The sequence below is a fragment of the Macaca mulatta genome, chromosome 4 (assembly GCF_049350105.2).
Source record: "Macaca mulatta isolate MMU2019108-1 chromosome 4, T2T-MMU8v2.0, whole genome shotgun sequence".
In the NCBI taxonomy this organism is placed as follows: domain Eukaryota; kingdom Metazoa; phylum Chordata; class Mammalia; order Primates; family Cercopithecidae; genus Macaca; species Macaca mulatta.
In genome coordinates this window covers 102,102,198-102,125,332 of record NC_133409.1, presented here as the reverse complement: position 1 = coordinate 102,125,332, position 23,135 = coordinate 102,102,198, and the positions used below count along the sequence as shown (strand labels likewise).

The following is a 23,135-nucleotide window of genomic DNA, read 5'->3' as shown; positions in this document are numbered from 1 at the left end:
ACTCCTGGATGTTTTATATGCTAGCAAATAGGTACAACAAGTTACAAGGGAAAGGAGGCGAGGATGTATAGGTGGACCCAGAAAAGTTAATGTCAAACCAATATTGATTAGGTATTTAATTTTCACATACAAAGGGCAACATTATTATAGTCGAGTATGGAATGAAAGTTTTACATAATCCAAAAGTATCATAAAACATATAATCCTTACTTAGATTGTTAAGTGCTGTCACTGAAAAAAGAAAAAAAATCTGGGAATAAATGTACAGAGCTTCTTCATCTCAACCTTTTCACCATATATAATTCTGCCCTCAGATGTTAACAAGTCATTTCTTCAAGTGTATAAATCATATATCTTTAAGAATCATTTTATAAGTCACCATAATTAACAACAATAGTTTTCTTGGCCTATCAACCTAAAGAGAAAAGAATTTATCATTTAAACCAGTACCTTAATATTAAATTCATATTTCATAAGGATTTTGAGCCCAATTAATCCAATACCTCTAAAAAAAAAATGACAGAACCATAAATCTATTTTAACGATCTTCCAATCTAAACTCCAAACTAAAAAGTTATACACAAACCAAACTAATAATAAATTGGAATTGTTTTTGTTTCAAATCCCCACACTCGACATTTTGTGCTCTTTTTCTCCAAACCAGTATTTAATATTTTCAGAACTAAAACACCAACTACTTGAGAATGCTTCAGTGCCTATAGAGAAACTTAATTATGTGTTTGCACGTTTTAATAACAACTCACTTTTATAACTGGTGTTTACTGAAAACCTGTGAATAAATTACTGAGATAGTTTACTGTTTTTTTAAAGGAACTTCACAAAGAATTCTGAGCAAAGATGTCCTCTTAATAATGCATGTAACATATATATTCAGGTTTTCCATATCATCTTTTCTTAGAATAGTACATATTAATAATGTGATACCTATGTCTCCAAATTCCACCCAAAAGTTGGTTTTAAGTAGATGTTTTATTTTATGACTTACTAGAAAAGCAAAACATTAAAAAGAAAAACCACTAAGCAATACTCCTCAGTGCTTGGATTTTGGTCATTGTTTTACGCAACAGAATTAAAATTTTTTCATTCAATTTTTTTCATGACAGAATTAAAATTTTTTCATGCATATTATAAAGACTGCAATATGTATGCAGATTTTCATGCTCAATTCCACAGAAAGCTATCCAAGCAAGGTGAGTGTTTTGAGATTAGACCATTTAGGTTAATATGGTTCATTTTCTCTCCTCTCTCAATAGAGTATATTACTGAACTACAGATGGCAGTTAAGTGCACTGGTTAAAAGCTATGCAAGTTTGGCCAGGGGAAGTGGTGGCTCACTCCTGTAATCACAGCACTTTGGGAGGCCAAGGTGGGTGCATAACCTGAGGGAAAGAGTTCAAGACCAGCCTGGCCAACATGAAGAAACCCCATCTCTACTAAAAAAACACACAAGAATTAGCCAGGTGTGGTGGTACACGCCTGTAAGTCCCAGCGACTCAGGAGGCTGAGGCAGGAGAATTACTCAAACCCGGGAGGCTGCAGTGGGCCGACAATGCACCACTGCACTCCAGCCTGGGTGACAGAGCGAGACTCCATCACACAAAGAAAAAAAAAAAAAAAAAGCCATGAAAGTTAATTACCCTCCCTGAACCCATTAAGTGGTGAAAGATTAATAATATAAAGCTCAGTGCCTGCTATATAGTAACTGCTCAATAAATGTTCAGCTCTTACGACCATTCATATTATTAATTCAACACCAGTTCCTATTTCAGCTGCTTTCTTTTATAACATGGAATCTCTTCCCCCTATTTTCCACATCTTAGAAATCATATTGGAAAACCTCCTACCTTCAAAATTTTCAAAAGACTTTTCCACTAAAATACTAATGTGACTAAATATTTAGATCTGGAGAAGTCGGTCTTTATCTGAATGATGTTTTAATGAACTGTTCAAACCTGTGAATGTTCTCTGAAATATATCAGTATACTGATTTATCATTTTCATTATAGACCAGCATGTAGCAAATTCATAACCTATACCTTTTTATTATGAGGATTTTCTAGACTGATACACACCTTTAAGACATGAATCATCCTTCTAGAGTTGGGGAAACTGATGGGAAAATGGCTAAATGATTCAGCATGCTGCAGCAAAGTGAGCTGGTCATAAATTTACAATTTCCACTTCTGTTAGGTGCCCTGGCCCTGGTGGCCTCTTTCATCTTGTACTGCACATATAACATATAATACTGTAATCAACAAATTTTGTTAAACATTCCCTTGGGAAAGGCATAATGGTACTTTCTCCTCAGATCAGCTTCTAGAAACAAAATTATTCAATTCTATGAGACAACAGGTTCAGAAGGCTAGACCAACTCTTACAACGTCCAGTTGTAAGCTCCACCAAGCTTGACTTATGCAGATAACAGGGCGAGAGTGAATTCTGACACTGGTACCACTTTCTCAGCTGCACAAAGGAGATAGTAGGGAAAAGACCTCAGGCCAAAAAAACCCAGAAGATGAGCAAAGGAAGCCAGCTGAGGAAATGGTTATGGCCATACCTGTGTCTCTCATGCCAACACTGACCTTTACCAAAAACATCACAATAGAACAGAAGATCCTAAGCAGGTCAAGAGAACTAAATAGCAACTGCTGAACATACACTCATATAGCCTGACTTATGAGGAGCCTCACCACCCAAAGCAGGTGAAAGCCTTTTTCTTTTCTAAGTGCCTCTGTTTATCCTTCAATGACGAAAGATTTACTGTTAATTAAGGTATTTCAGAAATGTACAGATTCCAGAGTAGAATAAAGCCTTTTCCATCAAATAACCAGTTACAAAAACAACATTAAGAATTAAATGTTTCCATCTAAAATTGCACCATCTCAGATGCTGGGGAAGTACATCCATTTTGTGACCATAGCATAGTCATCTCACCCAGCATTTTCTGAGAATGGGACAAAATGTACCAGAATGTGTAAAATGAAATTGCCATAGCTATTAAGTCCAATTTCCTCATTCAGTATCTTGAATTCATTTGTTTGGTATGGTAACATACACACATACACACACTCTCTCACAAAAAAAATCCTCAGGAGCAACACTGAAAAAGATGATACTATCTTAGAATTATCTGAAATGTATTTAGGAAAGAACTAGGGTGACAAGTTTGACCTTCCATAAATTCATCTTTTTTTTTTTTGACTGTGCAACCTCTAATTTCCTCTAATTTGGAGAAGGGAGGGTGGGTGGAGAAAGAAAAAAAGGTGCAAAACATCTAATTCAGAGTGTACAATCTGTGTGTGTGTGTGTATATACACATAATGTGTGTGTGTGTATTTTTCCCCCTTCACCAAGACCTTGGAGTTAAATAAGAGGAAAAAATGGCTCACAAGACAAGGTTTCAGGACTAACCCAAGGGAACACCTCCACAGCTGGAGAATTTCAGCTCAGGGGCAACCTGGCTGGGAATATCAGAGGCCGCAGCATTATCGACCAAGAGCACAGGCCGCACCACCAGCATCCCAGGCGCCTCTGCCGTGCGCATGTCCCTCTTATATAAAGAGATGCTTACAGTCCAGGTGCTTTTTCTTGGGGCCCATCACTTCATGAGTAGTGGCTTTGCAGACCGCTCTCGCTACAGCAGAGCCTGTCACGCTGTACTGAGCGGCGGCGATCCGATCCGTGAGCGTTTGGCCCGACATCTTCTCTGGTCGCGTCTACCACCTCCTCTTCTGCAGGAAACAAGGGGAGACGGTCCGGCTTTAATCCGCAGACCCTCCCCTCCAAGCACCCAGGCCTTGCCTCCTCCAGCCGCGCGGCGGCTCTCTCCTCCTCCATCCCCACCCTGGCACCACCTCTTGGAGCCAGCAACGCGCCAAGCCCCGCTCCTGCGATGCGGTCCAGGGAGTCTTGGCCGTGAGTGGGGCAGTCACGGAACCCCAGCGTGGGCTCCAGTCTCAGCATCGTGACACCGTCCCCATTCTCCCCCAACCCCCACACAGGACCAGACTCGCCCCCTGGGGACCCCCCTGTCAATCAGCACTTTCCCCGCAACCTGACACGCGGGTGCTGCGCTAGCCACGACGTGCGTCCGGGTTATTCCCTGGGCGCCGCACCCACCGGTGCCCACCTCCCACCTTCGCAGACTTTCCTCCTAGCAGCCTGCAGGCTTCGGGGAATGCATCGGCTACCCAACCCCTGGCTGCCTCCCTCCTCCTCCTCGCGCTGCTGCAGCAAAGGGCTCGTCCTCCCTCAGTCGCGAAGGAGATTATCCTAGCATTGCGCCATGTTATGCCCTCGCTTCCCCTTCCTTCCCCGCCGCCGGCTCCAAAGCCTCGCCGAGGCCGATAGCCCGGGCCCCTTCCCCCCCGGTCTCCAAATTCCTGCCGCAGGGGCCGCCCGGGAGCGCTGCGGAGGCGCCGGAGTCTTGGGGCACCTCACCCTTCCCGGATTTGGAGCGGAGCCGGGCTGACAGCGCAGCCCAGCCCCCCCGCCCGCCCTGGAGCGCTCCGCGGAGCTGTCACCCGGCCGCTGCCCTTCTCCGTACCCTGGGATTATCCTCTGTGGATCCCCGCGCGGCCCTGGCGCGGGGAGGGGGCCGAGTACGGCCGCGGGTACTCACCCCGCCCCTGAGCGGCGCCGCCCGCCGCAGGATGAGCGGAGCCCGGGCAGCTGAGGGAAGCCGCGCTGGTGGGTGTGTGCGACCGCGCGCAGACCCGGTGCCCCTGGGCGCAAAGTCTCCAGCCCTGGCCGGGCCCCGCTCCTCAGCTCCGCGGTCCCGACACCCGCCGCCCCTGGCCCCAGAAGCCAGTACCCGCCCGCCGCCGCCTCTTCTGCAAGCGCCGCCGCGTCTCTCTAGCGCTCCAAGCTGCGTCCCCATCCCCGCCCCCACCTCAGCTGTGGCTCCTCCGACGAGTCAGGTGACGGCGGCGGACAAACCCGGACGAGCCCTCGGCGGAGTGCCTCGCGGCCCCCTCCCAGCTACTCACACACACCGCCCCCCGGGGCTGGGAGCTTAAAGGCGAGGGGGCGCCTCGCGCAAGCATCCCCGGCAAGCGGGAGGGGAGAAGAAGGAGGCGGGGAGGCGAGGAGGCCGACACCCACCCAGCTCGCCGCTCTCCGCTGGGCTCCTGGCCGCCCCGCCGATGCTGGCTCCGCACCCGGCACGCACTGGGAGCGCGCACCGCGCACACCTGCCCGCCTACTGCTGGGGGCGCCCTGGGCGGTGGGGGCGTTGGCCAAGCCAGGCGAGTGGGCTTCTCGGGTTCTACTCGGTGAAGGCCAAGGCAAGGGCGTCGTCGCGCGCTGCCTGGCGAAGCCCAGCCCCTTCTCCCCCACACTGTCGCTGACACGCCCGCCTGTCAAAGGCGCCCAGGCCCAGATGAGCAGGGTGATTTTAAATGTCAGATCCTGCCGGCCATCCGCGACCGTTACCTGTGCGTCTTCAGCTCCTCAGGCTCCTCCGCTTGTCTCAGTTACAACTGGGAGCCCGGGTGGGCCGGTAATTCTAGCCACTTTAGTCTTAAAGGGATACTGAGGTCTGCTGAAGGGCGAATAATTAACAGCCATTAATCGAGTCCCAGGTTACCTTCGACAGTAATCATTTGAGTGCATAAGGATAAACCCTTCGTACCCTTTAAAAGTAATTCTGCCAGTTGAATATAGTGTTGGAACATCCGTCAATTGAATATCAAGTGTATACTTGAATAGTAAGCAGGAATTTCTAAACAGGGATGTGGAGTTGGTTAATAGCTTCACATGTTGACATTTTCAAAGGTTGTTATTTATGTTCAACTTTTTTTTTTTAATTCTCACAGTAGCATGAAGATCAAAACTATATTTGTGAACTTTCCTGGCATTTTTCCCCCTGGCTTCTGGTGGCTTCTGCTCAGCCTTGAAGCCATGTATGGATACCTATCAATCTCAAGGTTTTGTTATATATTCCTCTCTTTCACCTGGTTCAGTGTTCAGTATGCAGTCATGATTTCCTGACTGTTGAGAATGATTCTAGCACTAATTGGAAGCTTAATGACTAAAGAGAGACAGCTTAAGAGCACCATTGTCTCAAATACTAGTTTTACTGTATTTACGGGGGAAATAACGCAATTCTATTTAAAAAACAACAACAACAACAACAAAAAACTTATACTCCAGTTTTATAGCAGCTTAATATAATGGTCCCAGACTGGAGGAAAGCCAAATGTTATTCTACTAGCAAATGAATAAACAAGACATGGTATATCCACATAATGGAATACTACTTAGCAATAACAAGAAACAAACTAATACCATTCATGAATCTCAAATGCATTAGATGAAAGGAAAGAAGCTCAATCAAAAAATCTACTTATTATTTTGATTTCATTTATGTGACATTCTGGAAAAATCAAAACTATAGAAACAGAAAACATACCAGGTGCCAAGTCAGGTGATGGTGGCATTGAGGGAGGGGCCTGCAAAGGGGTAGAAGGAAACTTTTTGGAGAGATGGAAGTATTTTGTATCATGACGGTGATGATTATACAACTGCATGTATTTCTCAAAACTCATCAATTTGTACACTTAAAATTGATGCATTTTGTTGTATTTTAATTATACCTCAATATAATCTGATAGAGTTGGAGTGGCGATATTAATATCAAAGTAAGTTTTACAATAAGCAATATTAATAGCAATAAACAGGCACATTTCTTTTTTTTTTCTTTTTTTGTTTTTTCTTTTTTTTTTTTTTTTTTTTGAGACGGAGTCTGACTCTGTGGCTCAGACTGGAGTGCAGTGGCCGGATCTCAGCTCACTGCAAGCTCCGCCTCCTGGGTTCACGCCATTCTCCTGCCTCAGCCTCCCGAGTAGCTGGGACTACAGGCGCCCGCCACCTCGCCCGGCTAGTTTTTTGTATTTTTTTTTTTTTAGTAGAGACGGGGTTTCACCGTGTTAGCCAGGATGGTCTTGATCTTGTGACCTCGTGATCCGCCCGTCTCGGCCTCCCAAAGTGCTGGGATTACAGGCTTGAGCCACCGCGCCCGCCCAGCAGGCACATTTCATAATGAAAAATTCATTAAGAGCATGGAACAATTCTACATGTTTATATAGCTAAGAACAGAGCTTCAAAATAGGATGAAGCAAAACCTAATAGCATTAAAAGGAGAAGTAGGCAAATCTACAATTATACTTGAGGATTTCAGAACTTTTCTCTGTGTAATAAATAGGACAAGTAGACAGGAAACCTGTAAGGGTATAGGTGACTTGAAATAGCCCTGTAGGCCGGGCACGGTGACTCATGCTTGTAATCCCAGCACTTTGGGAGGCCGAGCCAGCCAGGCGGATCACGAGGTTAGGAGATCCAGACCATCCTGGCTAACACGATGAAACCCCGTTTCTACTAAAAATACAAAAAATAAAAATAAAAAAAAAATATTAGCCTGGCGTGGTGGCGGGTGCCTGTAGCCCCAGTTACTCGGGAATCTAAGGCAGGAGAATGCCTTGAACCCGGGAGGCGGAGCTTGCAGCGCCGCTGCACTCCAGCCTGGGCGACAGAGCAAGACTCTGTCTCAAAAAAAAAAAAAAAGAAGTAGCCCTGCAGACCAATTTGACCTAACTGACATTTATAAAATAGTCCACCCAACAGTGGTGGAATACTTTCTTCAAGTGTGCGTGGAACATTCACCAGGATTGACCATACTGACTGATACTAAGCCATGAAGCTTAGTATTTTAATTGTTAAAAGATTATAATCATACATATTATGTTCTCTCACCACAGTGGAATTTAACTAAAAATCAGTAACAGATAGATATATAGAAATCTCCAAATATCTGATAATTAGCACATTGTAAATAACCCATGGGTCTAATTTTCTCATAAGGAAAATTGGGAATTTATTTGAACTAAATAATAATGAAAATCCCACATATCAAAATTTGTGGGTTGCAGGCAAAGCACTGATTAGAGGCAAGTTTATAGCATTAAAATGTTTAGGGATGAAGAAAGATCTAAAAATATTTATTTGAGTTTCAACCTTAAGGCACTAGAAAAAGAACAAATTGAATTCAACATGAGCAGAAAGAAGGAAGTAATAAAGAGTACAAATCAATGAAAGAGAAAATGACAAATAATAGATAAAATCAATTAAACCAAAAGCCATTTTTTGAAAAAGATCACAAAATGGATAACCCCCCTAGCCAGATTGAGCAAGGAAAAATAAGATAGCACAAATTTCCAATGTTAGGAGTGAAAGGAGAAATCAATTCTATGGACATTAAAAAATAAGAGAATGTTATAAACAACATTGTGCAATAAGTTGGACAATTTACATAAAATGAGGAAGTAGTATAAAATAATGCTTTTACAACAGTGCAATAATGATGTCATGTCACATACGTTGCTATTAGTTAAGTTTTGAGCAAATAACATGTTTCCAATAATAATTAAAATAATACAATCTGTGAATGATTTATTTTTCAAAATAGATTGGAATGGGTTCAAAGTCAGTCCTATAATAGTTGCAGTTACATACAATACACTGGGAAGTATTTGAAGCCAGAGCTTATTCTTGGTATGCTACCCATGTCTCTGGTACTATGCATGAGAGAATATCCCACACATAAACATCCTGACCTAGTGTTAGCAGAATGTTTGAAAATCCCTCAACTATAGAAGTATCATATACAAATCAATGAATAATGTCAAGGATGGAACCAATGTATGAAATGTGGGTTGTTTTGGAAGATTTTAATGAGCTTTGAAAATAGTAGAATATTTTCAGTGGCAAGATTTGGAGATGCTGGCTTCTTACAGCCTGGAAAATCTAGTTACATCCATGAATGTTATATACTAAAGTGAAAGAAAGAAAATAGACTAAAAGAAAGAAATATATTGAGATAAAAAATTATTTGTTGACATGTTCTCTTTGAAGGCGCAGGCACATAATAAATGATATTCAATAAATCTTAGGCAAGAATAAGAATTGACATTTAATGTTTTACAAGTTGAAACATCTTTGATCTCAGTGGTCAGAAAATAGGGTAATTATAATAAACATCCCAAACTGTTTTTTAAAAATACACATTGAGGCTGGTGCGGTGGTTCATTCCTGTAATCCCAGCACTTTGAGAGGCCAAGACCGGTAGATCACTTGAGGTCAGGAGTTTGAGACTAGCATGGCCAACATGGTGAAACCCTGTCTCTACTAAAAATACAAAAAATTAGCCGGGCATGGTGGCGCATGCCTGTAGTCCCAGGTTCTGGGGAGGCTGAGGCCCAAGAATCACTTCAAGAGGTTGCAGCGAGCTGAGATCATGCCACTGCACACCATCCTAGGCGACAGAGTGAGGCTCCGTCTCAAAAAAAAAAAAAAAAAAAATTGAATTTGTTTTCTGGGCCAATATACATAAATGTATATATACTACTAAATAGATTTTTTTCTAAGTCTCTGATTTATTTATTTATTTATTTACTTTTTGTATAGACAGGGTCTCATTTTATTGCCCAGGCTGGTCTTGAACTCCTGGCCTTAAGTGATACTCCTGCCTTGACTTCCTAAAGCACTGGGATTACAGGTGTGAACCACCATACCCAGCTAAGTCTTTGTTGTAATACACATGTTTTCTTCTGAGTATCAGATTTAACATAGAAAAATCAAGCCAACAATAATTACACGTAGACCAACAATTTATTTCAGCATGAGGGCAAGTGTCTTCAAGTTCTTGATTTCAGTTTGTTTGTAAGATACAACGCATGTACAAGAAACAGAGAGAAATAAAGCTGAAGATAAAGCTTGCCTCAGATAACAACCTGAGGTGAAATTAGAAAATTTATACCTTTCTCCTAAATCTAAAATATTCTCAAGGTAAAACTATAGGGTGAATTTCATTCCAGGAATGCTTTTCTGTCAAAGTAGAAAAAAACATATTGGTTCAAGAATAATCACCCTGGTATATATCCACTCCTACACACAAATGTGACGTCGTCACCCAAACTCAAAAGCAATTCACAACAAAAAGCAAATTTTCATATCCTGAATGCACTTGAGGAGAGACAAAAAGCTTGCTTCTCTTTTATAAGACAAGAAATGAAAAAGACCATAAAACTGATGAACACCCTAGTGTAGCAAGAAAAAATTGTAGGTTGCACAAAATATCAGTGAGATTGAGATTCAAACAACTTGATCATCTTAGGGAAGTATAACATTCATACATGAAACCATTCAAGTTTCTTAAGAAATACAGTTAATGAAGTATATTCCAAGCCAGAACAAACATATTTACTAAGTTTTGTTTTGCCTAAAATTCAGGTTAGAAATGAATTCATCATGGCAACTGGCATGATAAAAGGAACATGTACATTTTACATGCCTAATGGCATAAAAACAATTTAAGTATGTTATTTTCATTTGTCTCCCAGTTTTAAATCTATTGTCAATTGTTGTATAACAAACTTTGTGGCATACAACAGCAAATTTTTATTCTTTCTCACAATTTTGTGAGTGAATAGGACTCTACTGGGTAGTTCTCCTTTGAAGTCTTTTATATAGTTGCAGTCAGGTGACAGCTGGTCTGTAGTCACTGGAATTCTCCTCTGGGCTACCCGACATGGCTTATGCACTTTGACATCTGGCAGATGAAACTGGCTGTTTAAATGAGAGCTGGGCTGGGGTTTTGACCAGAGCACCTACACAGGGCATCTCTATGTGTTTGGGCTACTCATGCAGAGTGGTTCAGGTTAAACACATTTCTTACATGGTGTCTGGCTTCCAAGAGGAAACATCCCAAGTTGGAATGTTCTAAGAAACATAGGTGGAGACTATAAGGTTTCTTATGACCTAACCACCAAGCTTCAGTTTGTTGTATTCTATTGATCAAAAGCAAGTTACAGAGACAGCTCAGATACAAGGGGAGGAGATTTATTGGGGGACTAACTACCACAGTGACATACAAAAGTAAACCTTTGTGAAGAATCCGCAGAAATCTCTGAGAGGTATAAAATTAAGTCTTTCATATAAGATTCATTGAAGTAAGAAGTTAAGTGATTCACATAACATTCATTCATCAGAAAATTACTTCAACATAAATTAAAATAACACGTTGAATTATTTCCTCCAGTTGAAATATTCTTTATTATGTAGCAAGTCATATTAGTCTGTTCGCATGCTGCTAATAAAGACATACCCAAGACTGGGTAATTTATAAAGGAAAGAGGTCTAATTGACTCACAGTTCAGCATGACTGGGAGGTCTCAGAAAACTTACAGTCGTGGCAGAAGGGGAAGCAAATACGTCGTTCTCCACATGGCAGCAGGAAAAGAAGTATGAGAGCTGAGCAAAGGGGAAAGCCCCCTATAAAACCATCAGATCTCATGAAAACTTACTCAGTATCACGAGAAGAGCATGGGGACAACCATCTCCATGATTCGGTTACCTCCCACCGGGTCCCTCCCACAATACATGGGGATTATGGGAACTACAATTCAAGATGAGGTTTGAGTGAGAACACAGCCAAACCATATCACAAGTGAATTCCTACAAGATTGTGGTCAAGCTGTACATGATCTGCAAATCTTTCCCAAAGCCTCTATTTTAGTCCCTTCTTTTTATATATGAGGAAATTTAAAACTAGAGAGTTTAAGTGACTTTCTCTTCATCACACATGGTGAGATAACAGCATAACCAATCCTAAACTTCATTGTTGAACATCCAATCCAGTGTTCTTTCCACTGCATTCATTGCTTCTGATAAAGGTATAACAGTATGATGTTAGATTTATTTCATACTAATTAATTATTCAGTCAAAAACAATCCTTCTTTTTAAAATTTATGGGCTAGAAGGATGGTGGCTAATATCTTAGGTTATAGAAGTAAACAAGCCCTGGTTTGATTCCCTAGCATTGGTCCTTACTAGCTGTGTGACTTTGGGCAAGGTTTGTAGCCTTTAAGGATGAGTTTCCTTATCTGTAAAATGTGCTTCATCCATAATATCCACCTCAAAGGATTGCTGTTACTATCAAATGACGTAATGCAAATAAAGCCAGTAGCACAGTGTTTGGCATGCAATAAAAGCCAATAAAAATGACTGATAATACTCTGTAATTGTTGATAGACTGATTTTATTATTACTATATTTTGATTTTTATTTTATTATTTGGAACTACAACTCAAGTGTATATAGTTCTCTGATTGAAATATTGTTTTACTAGTATCATCTTTAAAGTGAGAAAATAAATTAATAATTTTCCTAGCTCCAGAGATGTGAAATCAGATTACTTCAATATTATCATGGAGAGGATCAAGCTTCTATTAGTTTCAGGAAACGAGAGTAGAAAACATATATACAGCTGGGCGTGGTGGTTCATACGTGTAATTCTAGCACTTTGGGAGGCCCAGGTGGGCAGATCACCTGAGATCAGGAGTTCGACACCGGGCTGGCCAACATGGCGAAACACCGTCTCTACTAAAAATTCAAAAAAAAATTAGCCGGGTGTGGTAGCTGTAATCCCAGCTACTCGGGAGGCTGAGGCAGGACAATCTCTTGAACCTAGGAGGTGGAAGTTGCAGTGAGCCAAGATCGTGTCATTGCACTCCAGCCCAGGCAACAGAGCAAGACTCCGTCTCAAAAATAATAATGATAAAATAAAATAAAACATATCTACGTGTGCAAATAGATGTTGTACAGCAATAGTGTTATGAACGGCATTTTGTTATTTCCTTTTTTTTTTAATTGAAAAAGATGATTGCAAGAGAATTCTTTGGAGTGAGAAGATTTTACTTTGAGAAAGAAGAAGATTAATCAGGAAAGTCTGTCTGAAGAAGGAAGTTTCCCAAGGAAACTTCTAACTCAAGGGCATAGGAGAGTCGAAGCAGTGTGCCTCACCTTCAACTGTGTATCTCCAGGTTTTCCTGTCATTCTTTAACTTGCTCCTGTATTTTAGGTTGCTGTTTTTGTTTGTCTACAGCTCATTTTATATTTGAAGTTGCTTATGGAAAATGACACTGACTTTACTTGATGCTTCATCGCACGAGTATCACAGAAGCTACATGCATTTGCCTTTGTGCAGCTCCAGGAGCACAGCGGTGGACTGTGACAAGACCTGGTATTTCTCATACTCCTTCAAATTGTGTATCTAAAACATACACGTTACTGATCACTTCAAATATTCTCATGCAAAACATAAGTGAGTTGTTTTTGTTTTTGTTTTAGACGGAGTCTTGCTCTGTCGCCAGGCTGGAGTACAGTAGCATGATCTCGGCTCACTGCAACCTCCGCCTCCTGGGTTCAAGCGATTCTCCTGCCTCAGCCTCCCGAGTATTTGGGATTACGGGCATATGCCACCATGCCCAGCTAATTTTTGTATTTTCAGTAGAGATGGTGTTTCACCATGTTTGCCAGGATCGTCTCGATCTCTTGACCTCGTGATCTGCCCACCTCAGCCTCCCAAAGTGCTGGGATTACAAGCATGAGCCACCGTGCCCAGCTATATACTTATATGCATATAAATATATGTATATAAATATGTGTGTACATATATAAGCACTCATGTATGTGTATATATGTACACACATAAGTATACATATGTGTACATATACATATATGTATATATGTGCATATATACACACATATACATATATGTACATATATACAGATATATTGTACATATATATACACACACACACATACACATATATATAGGTCTTTATAGTCAACCATTTCTGTTTCTCTAGTAACAATAATATTAAAGAGAAATGGAAAGTTTAGGCTATTTGGTATTCAGTATAACCAGATGAGAATGAACTGCTGTGTTACTATTTAAACTAATTTTGGCTAGAACAAGTACAACCTTAGTCTTTCTAGAGCATAATGCATTTAACAATATTGAATTTCTTTTTTAATTTGCCTCAAGTACTTTCCTTTGTCCAAGGACTTATGCTTCAGACAGTCAGGAGTCATACATAGCACAGAACATTGTTGTGGGAGGTTCAGATAATTAGTGGACACTACATTTGCAGTTTGTTCAAATACTGTACTTGAATTATGCTAGCCACACATCAGAAAGTTCCCAAATAAACCCCCAAATAAACGCATAATAAAACAAATTATATAATATTCTTTCTTGTAAAACGTTATTTTGGAGAAAGTTTTCAGCTGAGAATCACTTTTCACTTTTAAGTTGGAAAATAAATTAGAATAATGCTAGAGTGCCAACGATTTCCCATGGAGAAACTTAAGAGTGAGTTAATTGTTGCACTCCCAATTTATGGCTGTTATTGATTTGATTAACAGATGTCTTCACCTTAAAATTGTGTCGCATTCAGCCTAAAACGGGGTTAATTCTGTTTTCATTGTGAATGATTTTAAACATATTCATATAAACAAAACTCAAGAAATTGTCTGGCATTGTCTCTCATGAGCTTGGATCCTTGTAGTCCCTGTATCAGATGCTTTTAGGTGAGCATTATCAGAGATGTACATTTGGTTTATGACACCCATGTCAGTGTTAATGGTGCATTTCTTATATCTGGTATATATGGGGAGACAATTTGTTTCCATTGTTACTCACTTTATTCTACAGCCCCTGTCAAGTTCGCTATTTTGCTGATAAAAAAGAACAGACATTGTGCCTGTAATCTCAGCACTTTGGGAGGCCGAAATGAGCAGATCACTTGAGACCAAGAGTTTGAGACCAGCCTGGACAACATGGTGAAATCCTGTCTCTACCAAAATACAAAAATTAGCTGGGCATGGTGGTATGCGCCTGTAATCCCAGCTACTCTTGAGGCTGAGGCAGGAGAATCGCTTGAACCCGGGAGACAGAGGTTGCAGTGAGCTGAGATTGTGCCACTGCACTCCTGTGTGGGCAACAGAGCGAGACTCCATCTCAAAAACAAACAAACAAACAAACAAAAAAAACCCAACATTGGCATTACAATGAAATTCTGAAATTTCCATTTCATGGGCAAAAGTAGTAAAATATAGATCACACAAGTAAGTTGATAAATTTAGTATTTATGCAACAATGTTTATTAGGGATATCAAAGTATTTCTTATTAATACTCCACAAAATTTTCAAGACATATATATAACTGAAGTAACAAATACTGATTTTTGTTTCTTTGAAGTTTTGTTGGGAGTTTTAGCCCTCAGCCTGATGCTATCCAGTGAGGGACATTATTTAGCAGCTGCATGATTTATTGCTGGTTGCATTTGGAAATGTTATTGATTGCCATTATCACATGATCTCTATTAGGAAGCCATAGTCCATTCTGAACTATATATATATATATACATATATATATATATATATATATAGAGAGAGAGAGAGAGAGAGAGAGAGAGAGAGCGAGAGAGAGTTGATTGATTTCCAACTATAGTAATGGATTATGTGGCTGCCTCTGTTTGCAGCCCACCTCAGACACACAATATCTTGCTTATAAGCCCTTAAAGGTAATTATGTCTGCTTAAGTACTTCATCTTTCAGGGGTTATAATCCCCCAGCAGCCTTGCCACTTACTAGGCATCAGTTAAGTTCTTAAAATATCTCTTGTGTTTTTTCTAGTAGCAGTTGTCTGAGCTTCAACTGGCCATCCTGGAGGTATTTCCATATCCTTATTCTCATTTGCTTCATCCCATACAGCTGTATGTACAAGGAATCGTTTTCATGACAGGGAACTGACCACAGTCACAGAACTCATTGCCAGATAGTCTTTTGCCACTTGGTTCCCCATAGTGACAATTTCAAAAGCTTTATATGACATTTATGATAGCTTTAAGTGTCACTATCATCTGGAAAGCTGAACACATACCTCTGGAACTTGATACTTCACTGACTCAGGATAAAACTTTGTCAGTTTAATCTTGGCCTCTTTGATTCCGGAAACCAAAGTACCTATCATTAAATAATGCCCTATGTGTTTTAGCCCCACAGAGTAGATGAAATGTCACGACTGTGGGTAGGGCTACCTGACAGACTTGTCTGAAATCTGGTCTGTAGATAAGTACTCATTCCACGGTTAGCAAGTTTCTTCTTATATGGAAACTTCCAGAAGAACAGCAATTAGCAGAATCATTTGAGAAATTAAATAACTTTAGCTACCATCATAATGTGGATGATATCTTGGGGTACTGAATCTTGTTACATGTATGGAAAAATATTCTATCACAATCTATGTCTAATTTTTATAACTATAAACAAGCATATGTAGATTGCTTTAACTGTTGCTGAAAGCATGTACTCTGATGCTTCATTTAGGAGGGGCCAGCTATGGAAAAATGAAAAAAATGAGATGCAGACCTCAGCCTACCTCCAGGGTTCAAGGTGCAGGTGCCTAAGCCCAAATTGCATATGCTAAGATAACATTCAACATTCCAGAAAATAATTGGTGTTTGTTAGACATAGCAAGCAGAGAGCCAAGCAGGCAGTAGTTGGTTAGTCAGGCAAATCTGCCATGAGGAATCACAGCCCAGTCAGCAAACTAGGGGTAGGGGCAGGACTCCAACTTGAGTGGGAGGAGTGCTGGTAAGAAAAAATCTAGAACAAGACTTAAATGTCATTCTTAAATACTACCTGGCTTGTATCAGGCTTAGTTTTGACTTGGAATAGCATAGATCCTGCAAGTATGAATAAAGTAGTCCCATTTCTAACAAAGGGTGCAGAGGCAGGAAATGAAGGTAGCAAGAATTCTGCCAATTTAGCCTTATTATCTTGCACTATAGTTTCATGTTTAAGCTGTCTTCAAGTGGTCTAGAAAGTAGAGTGTTAATAACATGCAAACATATTTCTTCATAGTGTTAAACATAAAATTCAAATAATATAATTACTTTTTGGTGTTTACATTTGGTTTAATATATCTATATATGTTTAACACAAATAATTTTAATCATAATCTTATCTTGCTTTCAGCATTAACTACAGCAAAAATAACTTTTGAAATTGGTGCTAATTGGATGTGTTCTTTTTTTTTTTTTTTTTTTTTGAGACGGAGTCTCGCTCTGTCGCCCAGGCTGGAGTGCAGTGGCGCGATCTCAGCTCACTGCAAGCTCCGCCTCCCGGGTTCACGCCATTCTACTGCCTCAACCTCCCGGGTAGCTGGGACTACAGGCGCTGCCATCACGCCCGGCTAGTTTTTTGTGTTTTTAGTAGAGACGGGGTTTCACCGTGTTAGCCAGGATGGTCTCGATCTCCTGACCTCATGATCCGCCCGTCTCGGCCTCCCAAAGTGCTGGGATTACAGGCGTGAGCCACCGCGCCTGGCAGGATGTGTTCTTTTTATAAAAAGCAAATGTCTTCCTTTATTTACCTAAGCCCTCTCAATTTTTATAGATGAATGAATTTACTGACTATGCAACTGTCTGATTTTACCTCTTAAAATTTGTACCTCTCCTCAGTACAGATATGTTTGATGAGTGAGCTAATGAATAAATGGACCAATATCCAGCACAATTGTAAAACTTAGTATATGCCTAATAAATGAATTTAATAAATGAATGAATGTGAAATCATGGGTAGTAACAACATTGGCAATGGAAATTAATTTTTTGGAAAATTTAATTTCTGAAATAAGTCAGAAACCTCGATTGTATGAGGTCAGATACATAGAGAAATTAAAAGGACACTACCTGCCTTTTTTTTTTTTTTCCAAATCAGATGGCTTTACTCCAAGGAATTCTAGGCATTGTCACAAGGTATAATTTGCCAACTGCATATGAGTCCTTAAAATACCTTCAAGTAAGGCTACAATAATTGTTCAAAAGTAGGTTTATAGAGTTAATCACTACTGTGCTGTGAAAATACTACAATTTTGTTAGCACAGTAGTACATTTTGATAGGTATATATAGCCACATTGTAAAAGAGCTAATCTGTCACACTGTGACTCATGATTCTTGACCATGTTTCATAATATTTCTTCCTAAAATTTGCTCAAAGCTTTGATATTTTACCAACTAAAAACACTTTTCCATAAGCCTTAATAAGCTTGTGATGAATTTCTGCTGCAAGAGCAATTTTCATATTTAAGAATTAAATCGGCCAGGCGCAGTGGCTCACGCCTGTAATCCCAGCACTTTGGGAGGCCAAGGCAGGTGGATCCCCTGAGGTCAGGAGTTTAAGACCAGCCTAGCCAACATGGTGAAACCCCATCTCTACTAAAAATACAAAAATTAGCCAGGCATGGTAGCGGGCACCTGTAATCCTAGCTACTTGGGAGGCTGAGGCAGGAGAATCACTTGAACCTGGGAGGCGGAGGCTGCAGTGAGCCAAGATCACAGCATTGCACTCCAGCCTGGAGTGAAACTCCATCTCGAAAAAAAAAAAAAAAGAATAAGAATTAAATCACAGTATATGCTTTGCCTAAGGGCCATATATGTAGGAGATATTTGTTTTAAATTAAATATATTAAACCATAAACACTGACAGATAAATCATCTTACAAGACAGCTTTAAATCATAATGTGATATGACATTAATTTATCAAATATTTGTTCAAGACCCATATGCCAGGCACTTTCTAGGAAAAAAGCATTCTAGCAAGAGAACATAGACAAGAAACTAATAAGAAAATTGTCTAAAATATTAGAAAGTGGTAAATGCTCTTGTAAATGAGTAAGCAGGATCTGAGGGCTAGTGTGGGAGGAGTGGAGATGTGATCTTAAATAGGGGGTGGTTGAAAGTGGGTGCTCATGAAAGAGGTACATTTGAGTAAAGAAGATGGTGAAGGAATGAGCTGCTTTTGTGTACAATACGTTAATAATTATTCTTTTAAATTTCCTTCCGAACAGCCCTCATTGTCTATATGGATGATGTCATTCTCTTGCCAAAAACTCTTCAATGACTTCCTACAGCATTTGGCGTAATATGTAAACTCCTTAATTTGTTCTATGACTACCTCCGTGATCTCACCTCATCTTCAGTCTCTAGCCCCTTGCCTTTTTCTCTTGATTACTCTGCTTCAGCCGTACTGGATTTATTTCAGTTAGCTCGTGAGTACCAATGGCTTTCCTACCTTTTGGCTTTCTCACAAGCATTTCTTCCTCTCTGCTTGTAATCATTCTCCAGACTTTTACCTGACCAACTTCCCAACTAGCTGACTACTCTACTTTGCCCTGTTCTTACATTCTCATTGCACAATATGTTTGCCTTACCATCCCTTATTACAATCATAACTAAATAAAATGTAATCATTTGCTTAGTTTCTATTTTTCTGATAGATCTTAAGCTCCTTGACCATAGGGATGTTGTGAGATGTCTGCGTTGTTCGTCACTGTGTCTCCAATACCTGCCACATGGTAGATGCTCAGTATTTATTGAATGACTAAACCACGCTTCCAAAGGGCATGTAGCTGGGCTAAGAAAAGAGAATGTACACAAGGTTAGGGTGGGAAAATAAAAGTGAAAAGTGTTTTTTCCCTGACTGCACTTAATATTTCAGTAAGTTAAATGGCCAAGACTGAAAGACCCTTAAGGTCTTTAGGCAGTTCTTTTAGGGTGTATTCTTCTCACGAATCCACATATAACTGGCAATGAATCTCCTTAGGTAACGATTATAGACTAGGAAATGTAGCTATTAGACACTTCTCCAGACATTTTGGTTCTCTCTGCTACCAGGCATGTGGTAGAAATCCACTTCCCTACCCTCTTGAAGTTGGAGATGGTCATGTGACATTGGATTATGAACTCTGAGTGGATATAGGATATGTCACTTTTGGGAAGAAGCTTTAAGAGTCACGACACAATTAGCACCTTTCTCTTTGCCACAGTACCTGGCAGTGCTTCAGGTAGTAGCTAGTCTGTTAGTGGGTCCCTGTTCCCTTCTTCATTGTTTTGCTTTCTACCTGTCTCTGCCTTATCTCAGGTGTCTACCGTTTCCGTCCTGGAAAACCTCTTAACTTATGTCCCTGTTTTCACTTTCACTCCCCTCTGGTATATCTACTGCATTGTGGCCAAAGTGGATTCTCTAAAAGAGGCTCTGATCACACTCCTCTTCTGTTTAAAACTCTCCGGGAAATTCTCATTAACTTCAGGAATAAGTCTACACCCTCAGCAGAGTGTATTCAAGCAGGACCTTTGAGACCCTCAGCCACTGCCCCGTCCCATCACAAGCTAGTCGGATGTCCATCCCCCATACTCCCATATCTTACACTTCTATAATAGTGCTTTTCACAATATCTCACAGCAACCCCTGTCAGCTCTGTGACAGCAGAACACTGGGCTGCAAGGATCTTAGTGCCACTCCAGGGTGGCACACCCTCAGCCCCGCAAATGTTTTTTACTCACAATTGACCAGGCAAGTAAAAAGAGAGCATATAGCATGCTTGTTATTGAAATCACCAGGTATACATCTCTGATTTCTGATTCATTTTCTTTTCCCCCCTTTTTCCCTTAAGATAAAAGATTTATATCTTTTATTTGTGTTGAACATATTCAGTCTTGAAACATGTTCATCTCTGATATGTATGTGTCCTCTATATTAATTATAAGTCCCTTTTCCTAATTTATTTTTAATCACTGGATGTTGTCTTCCTCTTAGGATTTATTACTGTGGGAGCCTGAACAAAATAAAAATTTAAGTATAGACTATTTTATTCAAAGTATCTTAACTACATTTAAGTCCTATTGGGTTTACAAAAAACAAAACAAAACAAAACAAAAAAAAACAGAAGAAAATTAACCAATGTCAACTAACACTGTCAAAGGGGCAGAAACTGAAGGCCCTCAAACCGTGCCCAGAGGGACCAAATCTCCATGTGGTCCTATTCAAGTAAAATAAATTACTGACTTAAATGTACTTGGATATCACCAAAGCCTAGAAACTACATTAAAAATACATATTTTTACACTACAGAAAAATAGAGAAATAAGTTGATGATCAAGTTTGAAATACCAGGACCTCATGAATAGAAAGACTGGGTAAGAATAAAGGACTGTAAAGCCAAAGACTGTTGAGTGTTTATCTAGTACAGTACATCCTCTTGCCTTCTGGCAACAATCCATTTAAGTCATCCTATAATAGGGAGAATCTCTTCTTTTTGTGAAGTCGTGAGAAATGAATTCCATAAGCTCTCTTGAATGTTCATTCCGCTGGGATACCTTGGTCATCCCAAACTGTTTCAACATTTTAACTGCCTTCTAATTTCCTTATCATCTTTGCTTTGCCCTACTTTAAAATATTTAATTTTGGCAATTTGGTTCAATTATTTTTATATCACAGTTATCATTTGTCGAGGGTAAGTTTTAGCTTACATATATTTAGGTGGGCTTATGTTTTGTCCTGCAGGAAAAAGTGATGTAAGAATTAGGCATGTATATAAGAATATTATATGTTTACCTAATTTTAAAATTGCAAATCACATTTAAAAATTTGGTGGTTCAAACTATAAATAAAAATTTTTGGCTGGGCACGGTAGCTCATGTCTGTAATCCCAGCACTTTGGGAGGCCGAGGCGAGTGGATCACAAGGTCAGGAGTTTAAGACCAGCCTGGCCAACATGGTGAAACCCTGTCTCTACTAAAAATACAAAAATTACCTAGGCATGGTGGCATGCACCTGTAATCCCAGATATTTGAGAGGCTGAGGCAGGAAAATTGCTTGAACCCGGGAGGTGGAGGTTGCAGTGAGCTGAGAATGTGCCATTGCACACCAGCCTGGGCAACAGAGCAAGACTCTGTCTCAAAAAAAAGAAATTTACTTGGTAAGTAATAAGAGCTTAATAGTAATTTTTAAAAGGAAAAGATTATTCTTTTCAGCTTAAAATTTATTTTACAAAACATAATATTAATTTAGCTCAATTAAGCCATTCCATAATGTATACATATTTCAAAACATCATGATTAACGTATGCAAATTTTTGTCAATTGAAAAACTCATTAATTAAAAAAACTAGAACATATTAATATTAAATGAATATTTAGTTTTAAATATGTGAAAAATGTTGAGAATAACATAGTTGTAGTTTCTTTTAAAAACCACCGCCACAACAATAAAAGATGAAAAGGCCATTTTCCTATTTATAGCAGGGGCTACAAATAAAATATTTTATTTTATTCAATACACTTTTCAAAGCTCTTTTGCTTAGATTAGTTGCCAGGGAGCCTGAAGTTTTCATTATCTGAATTTCACCTTGGGATTAGGGGAAAGAAATTGGATAGTGTTGTCTTCTAAAGGCACTATTCAGATGAATCCACAAGAACTCAGAGGAAGAGAGGGAATATGCTGAAGAAACTCATTTACCCTTGTCCTATTACCAAATATTTATTTTTATTAAGGAGCTATCAACACAAAAGACATAGAGACCCTGGCTGTGAATGAATGAGGTAATGTACAATTAGCTTTTAGTAAATTATTTTAAAAAGAAGCAATGAACAGAAACACAATGTTTGGTTTGTGGGATAAGAACTCAGAGAACCTCCTATTAGGATTACTGAGGTCAAGAGTATAAGGGAAGGATTGGAACTACTGGGAGGCCAGGCAAAATTTGGTAGCCATGATAGGCTAAAAAGCTGACTACACCTGGTCTTCTACAATTTTACCTAAGGCTAGGGCTTCAATATTTATTCAATTTTGTCATTTTTTCATTAGTTTAATCTTTCATTCACTACTCATTTGATGAACACCTACTTTTTAACCAAACACTATCGTGAACACTGGATGACAAAGATGAAAAGGACAGAGAGCCTGCCCTGGAAGGAGTCAGAGTTGATGCAGGTCCAAACGCTAGTGTTTACAAGAATCACCTAGTGGTTTTGCTTCAATAGGAGATTCCTGGATCCCATCCACAGAGCCTGGGATTCAGGAAGCATGGAGTTGCTGAGGTGAGTGTAGCAATGATCTTCTGAGTGTGCACTGATTTGTCTCTTGGCCTGGCGTTGTATGTGCTCTAAATTCAGACTGATCTCCTTCACTTCATTAGAAGGAATAAAGTGTGTCTTGACAGAAGAAAGGAATAAATCAGTAAGGAAAGTATAAATATAGAGAAAAAATTATCAGGAAGTGAGAATGAGGCGGGAGGAAAATGAAAATGAATGTGAAATGACTTAGTGGGACCCCCCAAAAAGACAAGACTGGGCAGTATTGGAGTGACACACAGATACGAGGCTGTTTCCACACCGGAAAGATCCTGACATCTGAGGAAGTGGAA

General features: G+C 39.9%; 1 protein-coding gene and 1 long non-coding RNA gene across 32 annotated transcripts in view; one reads left to right on the top strand and one right to left on the bottom strand.

The window, feature by feature from the left end:
* Positions 1 to 5,503, bottom strand: part of SNAP91 (synaptosome associated protein 91) — a 166,195-nt gene extending 160,692 nt beyond the window's left edge. For 14 of the 31 annotated variants that reach the window (XM_015136758.3, XM_077998356.1, XM_077998364.1 and 11 more), the window contains exons 1-2: positions 4,643 to 4,892; positions 3,593 to 3,752 (exon numbers count right to left, since the gene is read on the bottom strand). In XM_015136758.3, the coding sequence (XP_014992244.1) occupies positions 3,593 to 3,722 (130 nt within the window). In that variant the 5' untranslated portion in view covers positions 3,723 to 3,752; positions 4,643 to 4,892. 31 annotated transcript variants of the gene reach the window in all.
* LOC144340325 (uncharacterized) lies at positions 5,241 to 22,241 on the top strand. The gene is made up of 3 exons (XR_013416310.1): positions 5,241 to 5,521; positions 18,780 to 18,857; positions 22,074 to 22,241. It is a non-coding gene; the product is annotated as an uncharacterized LOC144340325 (long non-coding RNA).
* The last annotated feature ends 894 nt before the right edge of the window (positions 22,242 to 23,135 follow it).